The sequence below is a fragment of the Zychaea mexicana genome (genome assembly GCF_025766255.1).
Source record: "Zychaea mexicana strain RSA 1403 chromosome Unknown BDB00scaffold_193, whole genome shotgun sequence".
In the NCBI taxonomy this organism is placed as follows: domain Eukaryota; kingdom Fungi; phylum Mucoromycota; class Mucoromycetes; order Mucorales; family Lichtheimiaceae; genus Zychaea; species Zychaea mexicana.
This window is the reverse complement of record NW_026516856.1, coordinates 18,538-42,089: the sequence shown is the minus strand read 5'-3', so window position 1 is coordinate 42,089 and position 23,552 is coordinate 18,538. Positions and strand designations below refer to the sequence as shown.

The window sequence follows — 23,552 nt, the reverse complement described above, 5'->3', positions numbered from 1 at the left end:
TAAATAGAACCGCCAGCCTCCTTGAGCGTCTGAACAATAACCACTTAAACTAAACCGGCGACATCCGTTCTTCATTCAAAATAAGCTAAAAATATATCGCATTTGGGGTTTCGATTCGCCCGGAAGGTTAGAGTGGCGAAGTCTGCTGTTTCTTATTATGCGCTCTGGTCTTTTACTTGTCATGCTCCTGCAATTCAAAATAATGTGCGCAAAAACGGGGGGAGAGCGACGACAACAAGACTTTTTGTGACCATGACGCCACTGGTTTGTTTACTGCGTTAACAAAGGAAGCGAGATGGACCAATTTATATTTAGAGACAATGGTTAATTAAAAACCTGTATATAAATATTGAGTAGTTGTTATATAATTACTGCCAACATTTACCTACGCTTCTTTCTTTGAATTCATCTAGCATCATCATTTAAACCCGCAATCCATTGTAATAATATTCTCATTTACACTTACATAATGCATATTACCCCATTGCCTTTGTTCGTCTTTTTCTTTATATATCTGGCAGTTATCGCTGTTGTCAATGGCTACGAAACTCATTACTTTGAGTTAAACATTACCCGTGAAAGTATTGATCCTGACTGTTCTGGGTATAAAGGCGGCAAACTTCTGGTGAACGGTCAATTGCCGGGACCACCCATTGAAGTGACGACAGGCGACAGAGTCAAGATGCTGGTACGAAACTTATTACCAAAGCATGACCCAATCGTGTTCTCCGAAGATTCGGTGCTCGGTGGTCATTCGAACGATGTTGCTATTCATTGTCACGGAATTCGTCAAATAGGCTCCAACGAAGCCGATGGTAAGAGCTCTGATAACCCAGCACTGACTTGTACCTTTCACTTTCCCCAATGTCAAACTTTCTCATACTGACCAAGAACAACAAATAATAGGCGTACCATTCTTGACACAAGATCCTATAAAGCCACAAGATAGCTACTTATACGACTTTCGAGTGACCGAGCAAGCGGGAACTTTCTTTTACCATATGCATGTCCTGGCTTCAGAAGAAACGGTGATGGGCGCGTTTATCGTCTACGAATCCAAGGATGCCAACCCTAGACAACGAAGAAGCAGTCATGATAGACTCGTCGCTGGGCCGTACCATTACGATGAAGAAAGGACTATTGTGATGAGCGAGTGGTGGCACAACACATCGGATGAGATTGCAGAGTACATGCTTGGTCCTAAATTTCACGGTATTCCCGAAGCACACAGCATCTTGTTGAATGGACAGACGCTATACCATCCAAAGCATCCTAAGGGCCCTGATTGTGGTGGTTACTCGGTCATTTCTGTGGACCCAGAAAAGACATACCGTATCCGCGTCATTGGTGCCATGGTGTTCCGCACTCTTGGATTTGCTATTGCTCATCACGATCTAACCGTCATTGAGTCTGACGGCACTCTGCTCCAGCCATATGATGTGCCGTACTTGGAAATGACACCAGGACAGCGCTTCTCCATTTTACTGCGTCCTGCTACTCAAAATCACAAGCGACAAGGCGACTATACAATCAATACTATCCGCCGTTATGCTGCAGGCGTAGATCCAGCTTCGAACGGAATGGCCATCCTGCGATACACATCGTCTGACTCGTCATATGACCGTCCTCATCACCATCAAAAAGCTAGCAGCGATGACACATTATACGACGGGGTATCAATATTTTCCACGCCTCACGATAAATACAAGTTTCCTCCAGACATGTCATACTGGTACTGGTCGAAACTTAGGCCAGTCGAGCCGGTGGTATCGGTTCTCAAACGTAAACCATCTCGGACACTTATATTAGACACTGGAAGCAAAAAGTTGCCGACCGGGGCAGAGCGCTGGTACGTCAATGATGTCGTCTTTACGGATCCCAAAGAAACCCTTTTGACGTCCACCATGTCGGGAAAGCGACAAGAACAATATCGACTGCCTAAAACTGGAGCAGCATCACGTCAGCGGACCAAATCAATCTCTACAACTGGATACGATCCATATCTGGATACTTATCCTTTGGAGTATATGGAAGTAGTCGATTTTGTGATCCAGTCTACGTACGTAAAAGGAGGCGCGCCCTGTCGAAGTCATCCTTGGCATACGCATGGCCATTCGTTTTACGAGCTTGCTTATGGCTCCGGTCTTTACGACGAAACAACCGATGGTGATTTACGCAATGTGCCTCACCCATTTTTACGGGATGTTGTCTTGGTTTACCCGGCTGAAGACTTAAGGGTATCAGAAGCTGCAGCAAACGGTACAGTATTACCGTGTGGCTGGACGAAAATACGCCTTACCGCCGACAACCCTGGCTTTTGTAAGTAATACTCTTCCTGAAATAATATACGGGGCACATGACCACATATGTATTTCTCATCAATTACACCTTGCTTTGCTTAGGGGCTACACATTGTCATAATGCTTTCCACATGCTCATGGGCATGATGTTCACCATGGAGATCGCTCCTGAGCTGCTGCTGACTGAAGCGGGCAAAAATTTAACAATGTCCTGATAATACTTGTAAATAGAATATAGCAGTTACTCCTCCTCCTGTCCTCCTCCTACAAAATGAGCTTTTGTATTATAGCTTTCAATTTACAGCGACCAGTTCATAACACGTTAAGTTAAGCTCCATCTATATATAGCTTGTTCTCACTTTACTGCTCAGCAAAAATGGCATACCAAAAATCATGTTACTGCTCTATGCATATCGATGAATGCGTCTACTACTTGCAAACTTGTTTTTTGCTCTGATCAGACTGCGCCTCATTAAAAACCAGCAGGATTCGTCTATTTAATCTCACTGGTTGTTATGTCTGAAGAGTGATGTTATAGCAGCATAGAAAACAATTATCGAGATGGCGGTGAGCTCCAAATTACCAAATACAAGCACGGTGAAATACAACGATTCCTTGTTACTTGCTAGATTCCTTTGACCAGCTTGCAGTCAAAAAAAAACATATAATAAGTGCTATGTACCATCATGTCGATATGATGGCAACACTATACTGGCTCAACTAAAAAAAAAAAAAAACAGAACAATTGTCGAGCTTTATCTTTGAGGTAGGATCCAAATTTATCTAGAAGTTTTAAAACGAAAAAGGTCATCTCTCTGGAAAGAGACGAAGAGCTGGGTATAGGTATTGACTGATATTAAATAGTAAAAATCCTACTATACCAGCGAAAAGATTTCATTATTAACTATCTTGCTTCTTCTTATAAAAACAGTGGGATGATGATAGAATATGCAACTCAAAAAAAAACAGTAGCATTAACCATATCTTCCATGTTTTCGAGTTCATCTAACAAGCCGGTGAATGACAGTTATGTTGCTACTTGTGTTGATTATGCTCAAATTATGCAATGTCACAGAAGGAGGAATATTCTCTGCATCTTCCTAGGTTACTAAAGACAAGTGAACTAGAACAATAAGATGAAAAGTGTACTTTTTCTCTTTCACTTAGCGTCCTTATTTCCTTCATTTATTGACATGAGCCTGCTACTAACTGGTTTCATGCAATCCAAAATAGTACCATACATAAAAACAGAGAACTTTGTATGCATAACATTGGTATTTACAAGAATGTCATATCATCTAATGTTGAGTTATAAGAGGATAAAGAGGGCATAATTGTTTTTTTAAACGTAAAGCTACAGACCCGTAGACACGAAACAGACTCATATATAAAAGACATCGTTAACGTCAGCGACTGCGTTTTCCCTTTCTCTTCTTTATCCTTTATTTCACGTCGGATTGTAGACAATCAAATTCCTTTCGTCTTCTCCCTTCCTCCCCCTTCCTTGAATGTTTGCTTCTTCTTTCTTCCGGTATTTGGCGTGCTTTATTGCAGTAGTTTCTGCAGTGGTCTATGCTGGTCCTCTCAAACATCACTCCAAGACTCACTATATCGAGCTCAATATTACCCGTGAACTCATTGATCCAGATTGCTCCGGCACTGCAACTCCCAAGCTCTTGGTCAATGGTCAATTCGCTGGGCCAACCATTGCAGTGACGACAGGCGACCATGTCAAGATGCTTGTCCGTAACTTGTTGCCATCTTATGACCATTCAAGCAAATATTCGGTACTCTCTGCTAGTGCTAATGGTGGTCTCTCCGGTGATATTACGATTCATTGCCACGGTATTCGCCAACTCGGATCACCAGCTGCCGATGGTATAATTTTTTCTCGCTTTAGTCTCTTATTTCCTCCTATAAAAGGACATTTACTTACTTTTATTACTGTCGTCTAAAACAAATATTAGGCGTTCCGTTTCTGAGCCAGGATCCAATCAAACCTCAGCAAAGTTATTTACACGAATTTCAGGTTATCGATCAGGCAGGCACTTACTTTTATCATGCGCATGTGGGCTTGCATTCAGAAACAGTTTTTGGTGCCTTTATTGTCTATGAGTCGGAGAAAGCTGATCCAGAAGCAGAATATCGTAAGAGCCATAAGAAGCCCTTTAGTCTATTTGACGACGACAACGACGACTGTAAAGAATTGGTGGCTGGACCCTATCACTATGACGACGAGCGAACCATCATTATCAGCGAATGGTGGAATCAAACGGCCGAAGATCTCGGTGACTACACTCTTGGCACAAACTTTACGGATATTCCAGAAGCACCAAGTGTCCTTATAAATGGTCGCACTGTGTATGAGCCAGAGATTAATGCTTACGGTCCTGGTTGCCAAGGCTATTCGGTGATTTCTGTCGACCCAGAAAAAACGTATCGTATTCGTATCATTGGCGCAAATGACTATCGCACAATTTACTTGGCTATTGGCGACCATGCGCTGACCATTATCGAGGTTGACGGCACACTTGTCCAACCTTACACGGTACCCTATCTTGAAATAGCACCTGGACAACGCTTTTCCATCTTGTTAGAACCATGTAACCGTGAAGGTGACTATGCGATCAGCACCATCCGTAGATGGATCGAGCCAGAATTTGATCCTTCATCCAATGGTCTTGCCGTTTTGCGTTATACTCGAGATGTACATGGCCAAGATAAAGGAAAAGAAGTGACCACGTTCTCTATACCGGACAACCTCTTTGACTTTCCCGGGGATGTCCCATTTTGGTATTGGCCGGATATTGCACCAATCGATACGTCAACTTCTTACGCTTTAGCCGCCCAGGAGGCTTCGAGAACGATAACTCTCAGAGCGTCCAGTATCGACTTACCTACCGGTGAAGTGCGATGGTATGTCAATAATATCACGTTTATTGATCCCAACAGGACGATCTTGGCATCTATTTTCGATGGTGAGCGACCCATACCTCAGCCGGATGAGACTGGCTATGATGCAACTTTGAACACATACCCCTTGAAATACATGGAGGTGGTTGATATTGTGCTTCAAACGACGCGTGATTATGACGAACCGTGCCGTATGCATCCATGGCATATGCACGGCTATTCCTTTGTTGAGATTGCTTTTGGTCCTGGCCGCTACCAGCACAAGAAGCACGGCTCTTGGCGCAACGTTCCTAATCCATTTTTACGAGATGTGGTCTCGGTATATCCTATCGACGACCCCGAGATCGTAGCATCTACTGAACCAGACGAACTTGTTGACTGTGGCTGGACCAAGATTCGTATTGTTGCGGATAACCCGGGTGTCTGTAAGTGCCCCTTCCTTCCAATGCTCCTAAATCTTTCTACAAGGCTCTTAATACTTATAACTATTGTTTTCTCTGCCAGTTCCTGTACATTGCCATAATAACTTTCATATGATTATGGGTATGATGGCGGTTATTGAAGTCGCTCCTGAAATTTTGGCAGAAACGAGTTAAAAAACTACGAGGCTTCGATAAATACAGAGCACCTCCACCTCCCCAATAGTTAACAAATAAATGATGTATCTATCTACATAATAGTCTACTGCATTATCCTGTTATTATTCTTAATTTACCATGACACAGGTACATAAAGGTTGAAGCATTCGAATTTTCTTGTTAATTTCGGACTTCTTTGGAACCTTACAAGACATTCCAGATGTCCAAAAGGCAACAATAGCTTATAACAGGAGTAATATGAATGTATACGTTTGTAATATCAATAATTCTCGATAACAAAAATTTTACATATCGACCGAGCTTTTTTTAGCTTTTCCTGCATATGAATGCAGATACCTGTAATCATGTAGTTACAATAGTTGATTTACCCTCGGAAGTAAAAGTGGTATAGACCGTCCTCCGAGGGACGGAGAGAGGCAGTAGTGATTGACTGACAACTGTCTATTTCTGTACACATACATACTGCATATAAAGAAAGCCCAGAAGAACACGTATATTCAATTGAGAAAATTGTCTTGCTTGTTTCTAATAATGTACCAATTGCAATCGAGAGAAGAATACAATGCATGGACAGATATTGTGTTGAGAGAATCGCTTCATTTCTCTCAATCCTAGCTATTACTCCCGTCTACTGACATGATCCTGTTACTGTCTAGTTAAAGATCATAAGATACAATACAACGGATTAGAATATATCGGAACAACGTTCTAACTTGACATCACTGCACGCGACTAGGAATAGATACGGCGATCACTTTTAAATATTTTAGAAACGTATTATCTAATACTTTTCTGGATAATAAAGTGTTAGGTTCATTCACAAAGTAGAGAGAGCATAAGGATTGGAGCGAAAATCCAAGCACAGCGAGTATATATGTACAGAGACGTGATTATCCTTGAAGCAAATATAGACGCGTATTTTGAGACAATGAAAAGGTTGTCATGCAAAGGTCTAATGTTGGGGCACTGACTTGCTGAATTATTATCAAAGATCACACAACTAAAACTACCTGGTATATAAATAGTCACCGTCAATAGTGAGGATAATAATCTTCCTTTCTTTTCTTCTTATCACATCGAATCAGACAATACCTAAAGTCTGTTCACCTTTTCCACGCCCCCCTTACCCTCGTTCCTCGTTCCCTCGATGGCTTTGTCTCTTCACTTCTGCCACCTTGTATACCTTTTTGCAGTGGTATCTGTTGTGGTTCAAGCTGGTCTTCTAAACCACAATTCCAAAACCCACTACTTTGAGCTCAACATTACTCGTGAGCTCATTGATTCAGACTGCTCTGGTACTGTCACTTCCAAACTCGTGGTAAATGGCCAACTCGTCGGCCCAACGATTGCAGTGACGACAGGCGATCGCGTCAAGATGCTTGTTCGCAACTTGTTGCCAGATTATACTGACGCAACTAGACATCCGGTGTCTTCGGCAGCGAGCGCTAATGGTGGTTATTCAAATGATATCACAATTCATTGCCACGGTATCCGTCAACTCGGATCACCGGATGCTGATGGTATGCCTGTTTTCTTTTTTTTATGTTCTCATGGCAAAAATCTACGCATCTCTTGGTTGTTCTTGTCATGTTATTTACTTTATTAACTAACCCTATGGAAATACAAAAGGTGTCCCGTTCCTGAGTCAAGATCCAATCAAGCCTCAGCAAAGTTTTCTACACGAGTTCCAGGTTATCGACCAGGCAGGCACCTACTTTTATCATGCACATGTGGGATTGCATTCTGAGACCGTGTTTGGTGCCTTGATCGTCTATGAATCTGAGGAAGCCGATCCAGAAGCAAAGCACAAGTGCCATAAGAAGCTCCTTGGACTTCTTGGCGGCGACGACGAGGACTGTAAAGAATTGGTGGCCGGGCCCTATCACTATGACGACGAACGAACTATCATTCTTAGCGAATGGTGGCAACAGACTGCTGAATCTCTCAATGTTTTTACCCTTGGTCCAAACTTTACAGACATTCCCGAATCGCAAAGTATCTTGATCAATGGCCGCACCATTTATGAGCCAGAGATTAACGCTTACGGTCCTGAATGCCAAGGCTATTCGGTGATTTCTGTCGACCCTGAAAAAACATATCGCATTCGTGTTATCGGCGCAAATGACTACCGAACCATCAGCTTCGCTATTGCTGACCACGAGCTGACTATTATTGAAGTCGATGGCACACTTGTTCAACCCTTCACGGTACCCTATCTCGAAATATCACCTGGACAACGCTTCTCCGTCTTGTTGAGCCCATCCGACCGTGAAGGTGACTACGCGATCAACACAATTCGCAGCTGGATCGAACCTGAGCTCGATCCTGCATCAAATGGACTCGCCGTTTTGCGATACACCCGCGGTGTGCATGGCCAAGATATAGAAAAAGAAGCTACCACGTTCGCCATACCGGAAAACCTCTTTGACTTCCCCGAGGATGCCCCTTATTGGTACTGGCGTGATATTGCACCCGTCGATGTCGAAACTTCTTCCGCTCTTTACAAACAAGAAGCTTCTCGAACAATCACTCTGAGAATCGTAGCAGATGAACTGTCAACCGGTGAGACACGGTGGTTCGTTAACAATGTCACATTTATCGATCCTGAGAAAACGATTCTCACCTCGATTCTGGAAGGCGAGCGTCCTTTGCCTCGACCGGACAAGGACGGCTATGATCCAGATCTATGCACGTACCCATTAGAATATATGGAGGTGGTAGATATTGTGCTACAATCGACACGTGCTCCTGATGCACCATGCCGTATGCATCCATGGCACACTCACGGCCATTCTTTTTGCGAAATCGCTTTTGGTCCCGGACGCTACCAACATGGCAAGCATGGCGGTTGGCGTAATGTACCCCATCCATTCTTACGAGATGTTGTCTCGGTTTATCCAGTCGAGGACCCTGAAGTGACAGCAGCTGCCGGACCAGACGAACCAGTCGATTGTGGATGGGCCAAAATCCGTATTGTAGCGGATAATCCGGGCATTTGTAAGTTTTATTCGTTTCTCCCTAGCATCCTTGAATATCTTTACATATGGCTTTAGTTACTGATAACAGTTCTTTCTCTTTACCAGTTCCCGTACATTGCCATAATTCATTCCATATGATTATGGGCATGATGGTTGTTCTTGAGGAGGCACCTGAAAGAATTGCTGCCATATACAACAAATAGTATTATTTTACCGATATTTAGTGGTTTTCAATATAAAAAAAAGTAGTACTTTAAGTTTCTAAATAATTATATATGATTATGAGAATGGTGGGTTGTCCTTGGAGAGGTCTTTGAAAAGACAGGTGCCAGTAAAACCAAGTAGCAAAAGCAATAGTTCACCGCATTATCTTCTTTCCGATCAATAGCTTGTAACAGCAAAGTGATCACAAAGATCTCTTTTTCCTCCTAAACAACTCACAACCCCACTGTTCTCATATGTGTTAGCTCGCTATTAGAATATAAAAAATAAGGAGAAAAAGTTTTATGTATGGTACGCGAGAAAAGAAAGTATAGCGATGTACGCGCGTGTGATAATGAGCGATTGTCCATGAGTGAGTGAACGTGTGTGTGTGTAATGATGATATAGTAAGTGATTGTAGAATACGGACACACAAAGGGCGTGGATGTGAAAGGGGAAAGAAACGAACTGCAGCGACAATATCCTTCCTTCTTCTAATAAGCTTGATTCGTTTATTTAAGCACAACCACCACGCAAAGCCAGCACTAAATGGAGCACGGAACCACCCGTAATCGAGTATTCGCTAGCTGTCATCTCGTCAGCCCTGAAAGGTTTCAAACATATCACACAGGCATGATAACGTCAGTACTAGCTCTAATAACCATATACATATCGCCCTTTCACGCTATCTCTTCTTCCCTTCTATCAAGTAATCTAATTCGCTTCTTTTGCACACCCATAATTACATTTGCTTTCCACCGAAAATCAAACGTTGCTGCGGAGGAGGAATGCCTTCTTTTTCTTCGACGCGTTCTTTAATACGAGAGATCTTGTCATTGGGTTCAATATCAATTTCAATCTTTTAAATAATTATGTGTTGAAAAAAAAAAGAAAAGAGAATAAGCTGTTATTTTTCCCTTCCATACAACTGTAATACTTTTAATTTGTAAGCAAATGGTATAAAGATGGTTTACCTCTTTTCCGGTTAAAGTCTTTTTAGATGGTAGAGCAAATAGGAGAGACCGCGATCAGTAATCCAGCAGCCCCAATGACTACCAAAAAAACTCAAACTCTATCATCAAAGAGAATGGTTCCTCATACCTTTACTTTGATCAACATGGTAAATGTGCTAGTGTATAAAAAAGAGGAGAGGGTCCGAAGAAAGAAAAGCACTGCCGACTTGATATGTAGCTGCTTGTGTCGGAGTGATGCAGAAATAGAGGGATCCGCGCCATCGTCAACATCATCAGTGGGAGGGGACATGGGAGCACCCAGCGCCTTGTTTTTGCACTTTAAGCATAAGTTCATTGTCACGTACGGCTCAGTGGTATAGGTTGGACCTTCTACAAGCCGTTCTATCATTACTCTTACACTCACCAGTTTTATAAAGGATACAATATGCACAATGATGGTTGCCGGCAGCAAATAGCTGAGGCTTCTTTGTCCATTTTTTCAAACAGGAAGACAAGAGGGAGTGGCGATCAGTAATGAGCCGAGTTGTCCAGAAATGGTTTCTTTTTATTGACACACGCAAAGAGGGACAGTAAAGAAGGAGAGGCGGGGAAGCAGTAGTAGTAGTATATTTACACACATCTTTTTTAAGGAACGCTTTCCATGATGGGCTGTGATGCAGTAGTACTATTAACCACTACCGGTTCACCACCATGATGGTCAGACGACCCGCCGCCGTGCTGTTGCCGTACCTCATCCAATCGCTCACTCAATGCAAAATAAGCCTCTTCCCAACGCACTCGTTCTTCCCACAGCTCACGAAGCTTCATGTATGCCAATCCACTGAGCACTTGGAATTGATCGGATGATTCCACCATGGCAGCTTCTAATCGCTTTTGTCGTCTCTTTTCTTCCGCAATCTGGCGTTCCAGATGCTCTACTGTCGTTCCAGGCGCGATGCTACTGCCATTACTACTGCTTCGATGGTGCTGCTGTCGAATAGTATTGTCTTGTGTGATACAGGTTTGTGTCGTTTGCGTTTGACAGTGACGCCGTTTTGATGATGATGATGATGATGATGATGCAGCGGCTGTGGTAGGTAATAAATAGAGTTCCTCTCCTCCTAATCCTTTTGAATCGTCAGCATGGCTGGTCTTTTCAGTACTGGCCACATTATCAGCAAAATCTTGTCGTGTTTCTGGATTATGAATAAACTGCTCCAGTCGCTGTAGGAGAACTGCATCAATATGATCGATTTCTTTGGGTCGTGTGCTGTTGGTATTACTGTTGATATCACTACTGTTGTTATTGTTGTTGTTGCTTGTGGTGGATGCAGCAGTAGTGGTCGTATTATCGAATAAATCCATAATCATTCGTCGGCCCGTATGTGTACTACGATGTCCGCTTGATCCATAGTCACTAAACTTTCCACGCGTGGTATTGTTACGCAGGCTACCACTATAAAGACTCGATTCGCGCCGCCTGTTTGGCAGAATTGGGCTTTGTGGTTCTCGTAAAGCCAATGACTGATGGCTTGAAGAAAGCGATGCCGTAGGGCTGGTTGGTACACGTGGTAAGGGTCGTTGTTGAAGCGCCACTTGTTGCTTGGACGACTGTTGCTGTTGCTGTTGCTGTTGCTGCTGCTGCTGCTGCTGCTGCTGCCGATTGGCAGATCCTGAAGGTACAATCTCTATATTCTTCTTATTACGTTGCTGTTGGCGCTTATCCTGCTGCTGCTGCTGCTGCTGCTTTTGTTTTGGGGCCACAGATGGCATATCTCCCACTGTGGATATGGTAGTCGTGGGTGTCGGGACCGGTGTAGATGCTGTAGAGGAAATCGATGGTGCAGGACGCTTGTTCTTGCGCAGCCTAAAGAACGTACTACTGCCACTATTGCTGCTTTGTGTGCTTACAGTCGATGCAGGACTGGGTCGCTGAAACTCTTCTGGACTGGTTGTGTTTAAGAAATCAGCCAGAGCCTGTGTGCCACTCGTCTTTTTAGTAGACGATGTGATAGAGGAGCCAAACAGGCTTGCGTCGTCCAGATCGTCATCATCGTCAAAAGTATTGACAATTCTTGCATTTTTGGGTTGAAAGGCATTGGTGTGAGGCATCGTTTTTGGAAAATATTAAAGCGTCGTATCGTGAAAAGAGGAAAGAGAAGAAAAAAAAAGGGGGAGGGTGGTAGCTAAAGGTGTTAAGTAGCAGTACGTTACGGTGTGGTTGTTGGTAGGCATATGTAATTAAAAAAAAAAGCAGGTCTGCTTGTTGGCAAGGATTACACACTCCTTTTTTGCCATACTTGTGTAACATGCGTGTCCCTGTGTACCCACGCGTTCTGTCTGTGTGCAACTGATGCATGTAAAGCGGCGACGACAACGACAGCCTATTCATTCTAACAGATCGTTTTTTTTTCTTGCTCTGTGTATTGTTTATTGGATGAAGATGCGTTGTTGCTGTTGTTGTTGTTGTTGTTGTCATGCTGCTGCTGATTTTTCCTTATTATTGCTACTAGCACTACTAGGTTCTTCGTCGTCGGATCCTCCTTGTTCCAACCACTTGGCGTATCGCTCCAATCGTGCCTTTTCTGCCTCGTCCTCCTCTTCGTCTCCAGCGGCTCCTCGAGCGCCACTCTTTTCGTATCTTTCTTTACCGTCATAGATTTCTGCACTGATTTGTCGTCCAGCGAAATAGCGGTTGTTCATGAGCTATATAAAGAGTCCCGAAATCAATACAGTTTATCACAGTAAAAGAAAACCAGGGGGGTTACTAAGCTTAAAGAAAGAGAAAACACTTTACCAAAACACAGGCTTCGGCCGACTTTTGCTCCATAAACCGGACCGAAATGACACCTCCTGGCGATTTCTATAATAAATTTAGCAATGTCAGTCAATATTTAAGGTTCACTTCCGGCTGCTGCCCCCACCTCTCTTTCTCTTGTTACCATTTGTCTCTCATTGGTAGTTCGGATAAACATAGGAACTTACATCATATAAAATGACATTGGTGACCTCGCCTAACTTTTCGCATTCTTCACGCACATCTTCCTTGAGCTCGAGCAATAATGTTGGATCCTCCTATTTAAGCAGAATAAATGTCAAGCCTCTCCTTATCGCAGCATGTGTATATTGAGAAGGTTCTTACATCCAATTCTTCATGAGTATACATGTTCTTCAAAATGACAATTTTGTTGAACTTTTCTGCCTTCTTTCCACCTTCTTCCTCTACCCAATCCAATTTTCTAGATGATTGGTAGAATTATAATCATTCATGTATATTAAAAGATATACTCCATAGTAGCTATGTGAGTTAATAAGCTCATACCTGTTCAGCTGATGCAATCGCTTCTTGTTCTTGTTTTTACCGGTCGACTGGTTTTTTTTCTTGTCAGCAGATGGTTCCTTTTCTTTGAATTGAGCCTAATAATTCATACCAGATGCATTCCGGCCATCATTCAGCTACATAATCATCCACATTGCTGTATATCCGGTCCCTCCATAGGGTACAAAAAAGTACCAAGCTCCCCTTTTGCTTACCTGCTGCACTTTAATAAGCGTCGCTGGATCACCCAGTCGTAGCTCAGATTCATCCAACAGATTGATAGCTAAAGGCACAGACTCTTCTTTGAAATAGGTGACAAGTGCATCTCCTTTGGGCTTGCCTTCCTGATCTTGATATATTTTGATTTTGGGTAGTCCAGATTCGAGATCTTCCATAATAACCCCACATTTACTAAACACTTGTTTCATCTCGTCCATCGTTGCGTCTGTGGGAACGCCTGTCACATAGACTGACGTGTTTTTAAGTTCGCGTTTTTGTTTTTTCGGGTCCTTCTTGTCATTCTAATTCAGTTCATATCTTTCAGTTTCTCTCTCTCTCTCTCGCTATTTTGATCTGCTGCATTCGGACACCTCCTTCTCTTTTTTCTTCTTCATACATCGTCATAGGTATACACTCGCTTCTTTTTCGAGCGTGGAAGTACTGCTGGCTCCTGAAAAAAAATTTAAACAAGAGAGAGAGTTTATCAGATACAAGTCCAAGGGCTAAACATAATCTATTCTTACCGATTCATCAACACCTGCGACGGCATAAGCTGACTGCTGCTGCTCAATCAATGCATCCGTGTGCTATTTACAACGAGTTTTTGAATAACAGCAATTTAAGTCTTGTAAAACTCAATGGATCGTTGTGTCATTAAAGAAATTGAAGTATGCATAATCATTCTTTGTTACCATCGGAAACCAGCCTCCAACTGCAGTGTCGTATTCGTACTCGATTCCATCGTCACCGACGTAGGACCATTTATTGGTCTGCTTATCGAGCTTCATGCGTGGATCGGACGAGAAATCGGGCGCTTCTTTGCTAGGAGGGGCATTTGTAGTATTACCACTGCTACTGCTGCTGTTGTTGTTGTTGTCGCTGTTGTCATTGATTATGGGTGTGCTCATATCGTAATAGCGTAGAATAGAGTTTTATGGGGAAAAAAAAAAGAAAAGGGAAAGGACAACAGCGCGTATTTCTCTCTCCCGCAATTCACCTGACTTGGGATATTTTGCAGTGACGCCCTTGATCCTCTCTAAGCGGCTCCAAACAGGGTTGTTTCTTTCGACTTTATGTCGATCACCGTGAGCTTGTAGATTATAGCAGAGCACCAAGGTTGGACAGAAACGTCTCTCGTGTGAGAGGCTCGTCGTCCGCGCTGGTACGTTCGATTCAATTTTATAAAGCTTAGCTTTATATTCAATAGAAACGAGTATGCCGAAATGAACACTGTTTCTGAACCCACCAGCTGCTCTTGGTATCTTCAAAACTTGGCACACAGTAGCCTCAAGAAGGTATTGAAGCTTTTGCTCAATGTGATTCTCTGTTTCAGTCATAGGCAGCTCATACACAATCACAATCAAGGAGTACCAAGTCAACGTCAACTACATGTAGGGCTCCTAAAGGGTATATATACAACCGCGCTTTGGATGCCATCACTACTAGCACTCAAAACACGAGAAGCACAAGCAAAAGCGCTGTCTCGTCTTACGGATCGCTAGGTGATATCGACATCTTCAGACTCTGTCATGGCAGACAAAGTCATCCGAGGGGAGTTGATGTGACTCCCTGATGCTGTTGGTTGGCTTAACCCAAGTGCTTTTGTGGCAAACTTTGCACTGACCAAGTATTCTGAGCGGTGAAATTCTCTTCTGTGGTCTGGTGCTGTTCTTTGGCTGCATGAGATTAAAGGGCACTCAGCACCAACTATGACTACCATCACGTCGGTTTGGAAGCTTGTGGCATACACACAGGTTCGACCTTTACACATTCATCCCCCCTTCAACATGCTAAAACACGATCCTCCTGATGACCTTGGCCGTCTTCTTGGAAGTGGCTGTTGCCCTTCTTGTCTTGCCTTCCTTCCTTCTTCTCGCCCAAGGAGGACCAATATTGCTGCTAGGTTGGAAGAAGCTGTCATGCTGGATATCACCTGGAATGTGTGTAATGTCTCAAGTACAAATGGACTGTAATACAAATTCAAGAAAGGACCACAAGAAGAAAATTAGGGGCTCGGTAGCTATGTCTGGAGGCCCAAAAAGATGTAAAGTAAATAACGTGTAGTAGAAAAAGAGGCGAGAACGACAGGGAAGAGAAATAACTCCTCACAGCCTACATGAATTTCAATAAAAGTTGCTCATCCTTTATTACCTACTGGTGTGATAGATTGATCATCACTTGAAATGCAAGAAAAAGAATACGACGACATCATTGTTGTTTGCAAACGACATTGACAATAGCTAAAACGTATGGTCAGGACTTTTCAACTACGTAGCCCATAGGAATCGCTCGAGATATGTGTGCTTCTTATGTTTGTTGTTCGATGCGTTGCAGATACAATAGCAGTGATGAATGCCTGTTGTGCAGATGTAAACCAACGAACGTGGAGAAATATAAACTCTGCTGCGATGAGGTTGTTAGTTTTGTTGCAGTGAAAATGTGGTATTGGCTTTAGCAACAAGAAGGCATATGATGATTTTACAAGTTACAAACGCGACACATTCTGTTGCTGTGATGTTCGTTATGATGATAGCACAAAAAACGTTGTAGAACCTATCGTTGTCTTGAGGGTGGGATCAACGCAGTTACAGATGCTAGTCGCTCATGAGCTCAAGAAAAAGAAACCAGTCTATACGCTTGTGAGCGACAAGGGTATGATGTACAGATATTAACTGCTGTGACGCGATGCAGCCATGTTCTTCTTCCATGTTCAGTTCATGCGAATTACAAGTAGCTAATGGTGTTCTCATAGTAGACATGGGTGAGTTGTGCATGAATCATAATATGCAGACTCAAAGTGTGTGTCCCCCGCTATTTAAATATCCCAAAAAGCCTGCGGCACCGACCCATGAGTCAACCAGTTTTTTAATGCACGCGCACCCGGCAAAATTAGGTCCGAACTGCGGCGCAATAAGGTTGTTTGCATTTTGGCCCCCAAGCTGACCTGACGTCTCGCGCGCGCGCAAGTCATCTAGCCACAGTGGATTGATTTATGTTAGGGAGTGAGCCTGTGCTCAGGGCAACAAAGGATTTATTGAAACGCGGTTACAACCCAACGACTAAGGAAGGAAGGAGGAGGAAAGCGAGTCAGACGAGGAGAAGGAGAGCATACTCACACTATGGACACAGAGATTTGTAATCCAACAAGCGCCGCCCACCCCCCCCCACCAGCAGTCATGGTCACTTGTGTGTGTGTGTGTGTGTATATACGTAGAAATAAAGAAGAGAAAGCGGTTATTGACGCAGCGTGAGTAAAGTCTTGGAGGATGGTGAATCACAGTAGATAACGACGGCGCAGCCTTTTCCGGTTTAGTCGCAACAAGCGACTCCTACGAGATTTATGCAGGATACAAGAAGGCTCAAAAAGGCAAAGGACGATATGGTTAAGAAAGTACGCTGCTGCTGGTAGTGCTGCACCTTATGCAGTGCACTCGACGGCATAGAAGGAAGAAGGCAATCAAAAACAACTCTGTGTCTGTCCCGAGATACACTTTTACAACATGGATCGAGTGTCTGGAATGACGTGGTGGTACCTTGGAGCCAGAGAAGCAAGCGTGTGTGTGTGTGCTAGGATGAAGCAACTTTCCTTTTTGGCTAGGACGGCACACACCAACCGTGCCTTTATAAAAAAGCGGCGCAGGCCCTTTCAATCGCTTGTTCTTCTTTCCCCTCCCTCCTTGCATTCGTATATAAAAAGGACAACGACGCTTTAACGCACACGCATAATTCTTTTTCTTCCCTTCTCTTTCGCTTCTTTCTCTTCTTTCTTTCCACCTCCTCCAAAGCAGCATCCACCCTTTTGCTCTTTTTCTCTCATCGCTCTCGACGACGAACCCAGGAAAAAAACGGCAACTACAACACTTGCACACACACTACACTCACACACTCACACTCAGAAATAAAGAATAAATCGTCAGCGTATGTGTATTTGAAAATATACGCTTCTTGTTCTTCTTCTTTTCTTTCTTTCCTTTATCCAACAGCATAGCAAAAACTTGTTTTTTTTTACTATTATGCCCCTTTTGAACAACAACGACAACGACACTAGTACCACTGCCGATCATCAACATCATCATCATCATCAGCTCTATCATCGTCCACACAATCAACTGCAGCAACTACAAGAAGAACAAGAACACCGTCATCATCATCATCATCATCATCATCAACATACTCCAAAGCGAAACGACAACAACACCGGCTCAGTCTTTGAATCTGTTCTAGGCCTTTATTCGGTACTTCTTTACCCTCTCCGTCTTGCACGATCCTGTATCGTTCCTCTGTTCCTCAGCCACCGCATCGTCGTTGCTGTCGTTTGCCTATTTCTCTTTCCCGTCTTCATATTCACCACGTTGGTATCAAGCTTGCTCAGCATCATCATCAATCAAATGGTGCATAACGATCATCCTACTACTACTACCATGAACACTACCGCTGGAGCTGCTGCTACCGGGACGGATGTTGACAGCCCATCAACAGCGGCAGCAGCAGCGACAGCATCGCCACACGAGCTCCGACACACAACGACTGTCGCAGCAGCATCACCACCTTCTTCATCCTCATCTTCATCGTCACCAGCACACCATTCCTCGTCTATCATGGATGAAGAGGAAGACGAGGAGGAAGAGGAAGATCATCAAGATATGGATTACTGGTTACAGCGTTGCTCAATTTGTTTTGATGCACAGCTCGACCTTTGTTTAGAGTACTGTCGAGACCAGTATTGTCTTGATTGCTTCCGGAGGTCAGTAACGACTCCATAGACTCCTTTTCTCAGTCATAACCAATAACAAAAACCATTAAATGCACTGGATGATGATTATAACAGATATGTGACCGAAGTCGTTACTACATCATGGGGCCTGAGTGTGACCAAGATCAGGTGCCCCGTTTGCCAGGACCATATCCCGCAAAGCGAATGGAGCAAATTCGTGCCCTCCAGCGTCGTTGAGCTTTACAACCGATACAACCAGCCTTATCGCAGTTTTTCAAGGTGTTGTCCCAGTTGCGAGACCGAGGTGACTCCAGTTGATTATCGAGATCGCCATCATGGGTAATTCTTTTTCTTTTTATTTGGCATGTGTGGGGAGAGAGTGGAGCGGCTGAATTGGGCAAACACGGAAAAAAGAGAGGATCGCTAGGATGAAGGTTGGAGTTGAGGGTACCGAAATACGAGTCATGAAAGAAAGCATATTGAACTCAATCCCATTTTTACTTTGACCAACTTAACAAACAGGGGACCTAAGCGAGTCTACGATATGCTCAAAGACCTGTTACGCGAATGCTCACATGAAGAGCAACAACAACAACAACAACAACAACAACAACACAACAACATGACGAATGACCCGGAGCATGTTGCGATACGGAAGCTTTTGCCCATCATTGAACGACAAGAATGGAACAGTTCCAGCTTACCAGCTCTTTACCGTCGGACCCTACTTGCTGTCAGGGCGTTCGAACGTAGCCATCATCATCATCGGCATGCTATTACAGCAGCACCAGCAGCAGTAGCACCAGCGACAACAGAATCACAAGCACAAACAACAATACTATCACCAAGCTCGGCAACCGCGGTTCATCCATGGTCACACAGGCCTCTCGCCACCCCTATAACAGCCACCACTGCTACTTCTGCCGCACTAGCCATTTCAAAAAGCATGCTTCTGTTTGATATGAAGCCTGACACCTGGCGAAAACTTCAGTTCCAACACATTTCATTTTTCCCCATCATTGACTGGTAAACCATTCCTCTCTTTCATTTGCATACAGCGCGCCAAAAACACAAAGAGAGTGATCATCGATTGCATATATATAATATGTATATATTTGTACTATCATGACAAAAAGGAAAAAAAAATTACCTTGGAAACTAAAAATATAAGCTTTTCATCGATCTGTTATCATAGCCCTGCATGCCTCGTGACATTCTGCTTACAATGCGGACAACGGGAACATCCAAATGCAACGTGTGAAGAGTCGATGCAAAGGACTGTGGACAGCAATCACCGAGGTTTGCCATCCGAGGCCATTGAAACACTACGGTGGCAGCTCCAAAACAGGTATATATAAAAGTGTAGCACATGCGCATAGTGTATGGCTCTATGACACTCACATGATCTTACTTTTAGTCGGCGGTGTCCCAATTGCTCAATCATGATTAACCGTGACGAAGGATGCAACAAAGTGGATTGCTCATTGTGTGGATTTTGTTTTTGTTGGGCGTGTCGGTCGCCCTGGTCAGAGGTAAATCTTTTTCTTGGAATGGCCCCACATATATATATATATATCATATTCGGGAATGATTAAATATATGCGTGTTGTTGTGTATTATTTGGGGAAAAAAAAAACCAGAAATGCGGGTTTTATCATTGTTCAGAAGCAACACAAGGGGACCAACAGCAGCTCTCTTCAACCTCACCGGAACTATCCCAAGTCCAGGTAATTGAAATGGGAGTTTCTAGGAGACGTGGAGGGGGCTAGTAACAAAATGGACGAAGAAGAAGTACCCTCCCCCCCCCCGGTACCCTGCAACTATATCTCTACGATCAGTATCAATACTACTCTCATCAATAGGATATGTGACGGGAGGGGAGGAGGCAAATGACATGTAGCACTTTCATACTTACCAATGCACACATATTAGACCGAGCTCGGGGTACCAAATGTATCATCCATACAAGCTCGGCTGTTCCCTCTTACTGGAGCACCCTAACATATATTATCTTCTTTTGCTGGTGGAGACAAAGATAACGACGACGTTGGTGGCTGCAAAAGTGAAAGGCAAACATTATCATCATCATCATCATATACATATATACCAATGATCGATCAATACAGTAACAACAGGCAGCAACAGCAACAGTGATTCAAATAAAAAAAACAATTACAACAACAAGCCTATTAGCTTTTACTAGGTGTACAATTTGCTTTTACTTTTTTGGAAAAATTCCTAAACGATGACCACTAGCTACAGGGGAGGGTAAAAGGGGAAAAACTAAGGATATTGGATGAGCTGCTGTTTTGTGGGCCTGTATAAATGATGGTTGAACCTAAATACTTATCATCTGTTACAACGTACACACGGGGTCTTGTACCTGAAGACAGAGTACATGTCTATTTCCATTGCCACAAACAGCTTTCCCAACTATACTATGATAGATGAGGTGCACTTTGGAAATATCAAGGGGAAAGTTACTGGTTTACACCCTAAATGAACTTTCCTGTAGATCTCTGTTCTGCTAGTAGTGGTCGACTTACCAAAGAAGAATTTACCAATAAATAGACCCAATGTATACCCTATGTACAATGCATTCAGTTTCGACCAAAGCAAGGCAACATGTGCCTGTTAATATACGGTTTTCCTGAGATCGATGTATGCAAGGGTTCGCACAAACTGAAAACTCCGATATGAAGCTCGCAGGATTGACTGTAGCACCTCTCCTCATGACATAATAGTACAACCTCAGCAAACGTATGGCGCGGGGATGATGATGATTTCCACATATCCAAGTATATTCCCAACGACAACAGCAGCAGCAGCAGCAGCCACAGAAACACCTGTTAGATTTACACAAGCGTCTTGAGCTTATTACCTTAAAATGATAGACACAGTAGCGGCCTAGTGTGCTGTTGTACTAAAGTATCCCATAAAGAAGCTTCTTCTTGCCACAATGATACTCAGGACGATGACAATATATATATATATATGTATGCAGAGCTTAAATAATATGAGCGGAAACGGAATGCCCTTCCAAGGACCATGATGATGGCACATATCCCAATAACGGCTGTGTGGTGATTATTCGCCAAAACAACTCAATGTCCTTGCCGCGCCCATCCATCACTAACAACACTCTATATGGTAACATCCTCTTTCAAGAATACAGCAAGTGACCTTGTTTGCTAGCGTACCATGTGTCACAAGTGTTCTTTGCAGCTAGACACAAAAAAAAACAGAAAGAGTCCAACAAAATTCTTTCTTTTTTTTTCCCTTTATATATAAAAAAAGAAAAGAGGATAAACCTATCTTTTTTTACAATTTACCATACGCAACAAAACACACACATATAAGCAACACCTCACTCACAGAAAAAAAAAAGAAAGTAAAAATACTTCTCTTAAATCTATATGGGTCAAACACCCTCATCCATTCGACAAGACAATGCGTCTACTCGAACCCTCCATTCCTCGTCCTTCCATTCTCGACAACGTCCCATTTCGTTTTTAAGGCGGATATCGAATCGTTTGCATAATCACCCATCACGACCTTTCGGTCGACAACGTCGTCGTCATGCTGCCACCAGTGCTCATGCTTATGCTACTTCTACCACTGCCGGTGGTAGTGGTAGTAATTCTGTCACCGGTGGTGCTGGTACGGGTCGAGTTTCTATAGCAGACGGCATTGTCGATAGCGGTGGCAACCTTCACCACCACCACCACCACCACCACCACCGTAGTAGTCGAAGACATAATCCTGCATCGTCGTCGGCATCGACGACATCGTCAGTTCGCCATGCCACTGCCGCAGCCACTCGGGCAGCTGCTGCAGCTACAGGTCCACCTCCACCCATTCCATTCCTCAATCTCGACTCGCAGTTTATTACACCTTCGACAACAAGTTCAGCCGCTTCAACAACATCGTCGCACACCTCCGATTTGCGTCACATGCTTTCTGATATTATTGCCTCAGCCGTCTTTTCCTCCCTTCCTCGACAAGAAAACAACAACAACAACAATACCTCTTTTACCACCGCTCATGCTAATAATAACACCAGTGACAGCAGCAGTAGCAGTAGTGGCAACAGCATGAGTAGTAACACGATTCATCATCATGGAGACTCGAGTCCGACGAGTACAACCAGTGATCGAGCAGGCCCTTCCTTTTTCCGTTATCATGTCCAGGTACCATTGCGACACAACAATGCTGCAACACAACAGCAACAACAACAACAGGACGATGCCAGCTCAGAGCGTGTGCTGCCTATTGTCATTGTTGGCTATCGTACATCCACAACACCGACAGCTTTTGCAACTCACAGCGACTTTCCATTGCCGAGAAGACGGCCACGATCCACTGTATCCACATCCTCCTCCCTCGCCACCTTACAATCCATGCCACTTTCCGTCCATTCCAATCGTACAGTAGCTGCTGCGGCTGCGGCTGCGGCTGCGCAACAGCAACAACAACAACAACCCTCATCGTCACCACAACAGCAACATCAGCAAATACCAAATCCTTCGTCATCATCCACTACCTCATCCAACAATAACAACAATAACAACAATAACAACAACAGCCATGGCAGTAGTAATAGTAATAGTAGCGAGTCAGATCAATGGGTGATTTATGTGCTCAGTGGTCAACCAGCAGGAAACACTGCACTTTCGGACAATCCAACGTATGAAGATCTTTTGTGGCTGTCCAACATCATCGGACCCGCACGACCCGTAACAACGACCCAGGCAGCCATAGACGCAGCCATGCCGAGTATCCCATGGTCAGATGATACCAAGCGAGGCATGAGAGGCACTGACCGATGCCTTGTGTGTCTCGACGACTTTGTCCCCAAGCAGTCGGTCCGCGTGCTCAAATGCTGTCATGTCTTTCACCAAGAGTGCGTCGATAGATGGTTGTGTGAGACGCATAATTCGTGTCCTGTCTGTCGTGGTGTACCCGTGGAAGATCGTGCATCAGCAGCTTGAAAAGAGTCCCCACTCTACTACTAACTACGCCGCTGTCTACAAGGGTGAGGGGAATAGTATCGTATCCCCTCTTTACGTTATATCGTCTCTTTTGCTCCACATGTCCATGGTGTCGCGGTTTTCTATCTCCCCCCTTTTTCTCCTACTTGTCTCATCTGTGCTCTGAGCAAAACATTATCTGTCATTATCATCCTCAGCATCATCATTCTATCTCTCGCGCTTTCTCCTAGCAGTTTGCCCTTCTATATCTAGTACACTATATAAGTATATATATATTATACATGAATACAGCGTAAATGTTCTTGTTTTGATGTGTATGATGAGCCTTATCATATTACAGCTGAGATGGGAGGGAGAGGGGGGGG

The 23,552-nt window shown here is 43.7% G+C and overlaps 9 protein-coding genes across 9 annotated transcripts; 5 read left to right on the top strand and 4 right to left on the bottom strand.

The window, feature by feature from the left end:
• Positions 1-469: 469 nt before the first annotated feature.
• Positions 470-2,515, top strand: BDB00DRAFT_879809 (Cupredoxin; the record flags this gene model as incomplete). Its single annotated transcript, XM_053127919.1, has 3 exons — positions 470-815; positions 907-2,319; positions 2,403-2,515. The coding sequence occupies 3 exons, from the start codon at positions 470-472 to the stop codon at positions 2,513-2,515; spliced, it is 1,872 nt and encodes a 623-aa protein (XP_052972632.1).
• Positions 2,516-3,808: 1,293 nt separating this feature from the next.
• BDB00DRAFT_897742 (Cupredoxin) lies at positions 3,809-5,869 on the top strand (the record flags this gene model as incomplete). Its single annotated transcript, XM_053128526.1, has 4 exons — positions 3,809-4,053; positions 4,102-4,178; positions 4,268-5,638; positions 5,718-5,869. 4 exons carry the CDS (start codon positions 3,809-3,811, stop codon positions 5,807-5,809), a joined length of 1,785 nt encoding a protein of 594 aa, XP_052972631.1. The 3' UTR covers positions 5,810-5,869.
• A 1,020-nt stretch (positions 5,870-6,889) lies between these two features.
• On the top strand, positions 6,890-9,004 carry BDB00DRAFT_985158 (Cupredoxin). The gene is made up of 3 exons (XM_053130019.1): positions 6,890-7,332; positions 7,442-8,809; positions 8,896-9,004. Exons 1-3 carry the CDS (start codon positions 6,960-6,962, stop codon positions 8,991-8,993), a joined length of 1,839 nt encoding a protein of 612 aa, XP_052972630.1. The 5' UTR covers positions 6,890-6,959; the 3' UTR covers positions 8,994-9,004.
• A 215-nt stretch (positions 9,005-9,219) lies between these two features.
• Positions 9,220-10,214, bottom strand: BDB00DRAFT_861120 (ubiquitin-related domain-containing protein). The gene is made up of 4 exons (XM_053126025.1): positions 10,093-10,214; positions 9,966-9,983; positions 9,738-9,850; positions 9,220-9,595 (listed from the first exon to the last, which is right to left on the bottom strand). The coding sequence occupies exons 1-4, from the start codon at positions 10,108-10,110 to the stop codon at positions 9,508-9,510; spliced, it is 237 nt and encodes a 78-aa protein (XP_052972629.1). The 5' UTR covers positions 10,111-10,214; the 3' UTR covers positions 9,220-9,507.
• A 375-nt stretch (positions 10,215-10,589) lies between these two features.
• Positions 10,590-11,315, bottom strand: BDB00DRAFT_793505 (uncharacterized protein; the record flags this gene model as incomplete). The annotated part of the gene is made up of 1 exon (XM_053121215.1): positions 10,590-11,315. One exon carries the CDS (start codon positions 11,313-11,315, stop codon positions 10,590-10,592), a length of 726 nt encoding a protein of 241 aa, XP_052972628.1.
• Positions 11,316-11,664: 349 nt separating this feature from the next.
• Positions 11,665-12,056, bottom strand: BDB00DRAFT_793504 (uncharacterized protein; the record flags this gene model as incomplete). The annotated part of the gene is made up of 2 exons (XM_053121214.1): positions 11,665-11,811; positions 11,856-12,056. The coding sequence occupies 2 exons, from the start codon at positions 12,054-12,056 to the stop codon at positions 11,665-11,667; spliced, it is 348 nt and encodes a 115-aa protein (XP_052972627.1).
• Positions 12,057-12,237: 181 nt separating this feature from the next.
• On the bottom strand, positions 12,238-14,443 carry BDB00DRAFT_216080 (uncharacterized protein). The gene is made up of 9 exons (XM_053116502.1): positions 14,175-14,443; positions 14,007-14,069; positions 13,880-13,933; positions 13,479-13,772; positions 13,267-13,361; positions 13,087-13,183; positions 12,930-13,019; positions 12,742-12,807; positions 12,238-12,650 (listed from the first exon to the last, which is right to left on the bottom strand). The coding sequence occupies exons 1-9, from the start codon at positions 14,388-14,390 to the stop codon at positions 12,420-12,422; spliced, it is 1,206 nt and encodes a 401-aa protein (XP_052972626.1). The 5' UTR covers positions 14,391-14,443; the 3' UTR covers positions 12,238-12,419.
• Positions 14,444-18,125: 3,682 nt separating this feature from the next.
• Positions 18,126-20,197, top strand: BDB00DRAFT_776526 (uncharacterized protein; the record flags this gene model as incomplete). The annotated part of the gene is made up of 6 exons (XM_053120276.1): positions 18,126-18,226; positions 18,311-18,509; positions 18,855-19,222; positions 19,392-19,544; positions 19,614-19,728; positions 20,129-20,197. The coding sequence occupies 6 exons, from the start codon at positions 18,126-18,128 to the stop codon at positions 20,195-20,197; spliced, it is 1,005 nt and encodes a 334-aa protein (XP_052972625.1).
• Positions 20,198-23,019: 2,822 nt separating this feature from the next.
• Positions 23,020-23,178, top strand: BDB00DRAFT_729949 (uncharacterized protein; the record flags this gene model as incomplete). Its single annotated transcript, XM_053118297.1, has 1 exon — positions 23,020-23,178. A coding segment is annotated over one exon (159 nt), but the record flags the coding sequence as incomplete, so codon positions are not given.
• Between the last annotated feature and the right edge of the window lie 374 nt (positions 23,179-23,552).

Coding starts and splice junctions, on each gene's coding strand:
- BDB00DRAFT_985158 (XM_053130019.1), top strand. CDS start 6,960: ATGGCTTTGTCTCTTCACTTCTGCCACCTTGTATACCTTTTTGCAGTG. Junction 7,333..7,441: donor CGGATCACCGGATGCTGATG/GTATGCCTGTTT, acceptor GAAATACAAAAG/GTGTCCCGTTCCTGAGTCAA. Junction 8,810..8,895: donor AGCGGATAATCCGGGCATTT/GTAAGTTTTATT, acceptor TCTCTTTACCAG/TTCCCGTACATTGCCATAAT.
- BDB00DRAFT_861120 (XM_053126025.1), bottom strand. Junction 9,596..9,737: donor ATTTTCGGTGGAAAGCAAAT/GTAATTATGGGT, acceptor GAAACCTTTCAG/GGCTGACGAGATGACAGCTA.
- BDB00DRAFT_216080 (XM_053116502.1), bottom strand. CDS start 14,390: ATGAGCACACCCATAATCAATGACAACAGCGACAACAACAACAACAGC. Junction 14,070..14,174: donor TTGGAGGCTGGTTTCCGATG/GTAACAAAGAAT, acceptor CGTTGTAAATAG/CACACGGATGCATTGATTGA. Junction 13,362..13,478: donor CGCTTATTAAAGTGCAGCAG/GTAAGCAAAAGG, acceptor ATGAATTATTAG/GCTCAATTCAAAGAAAAGGA.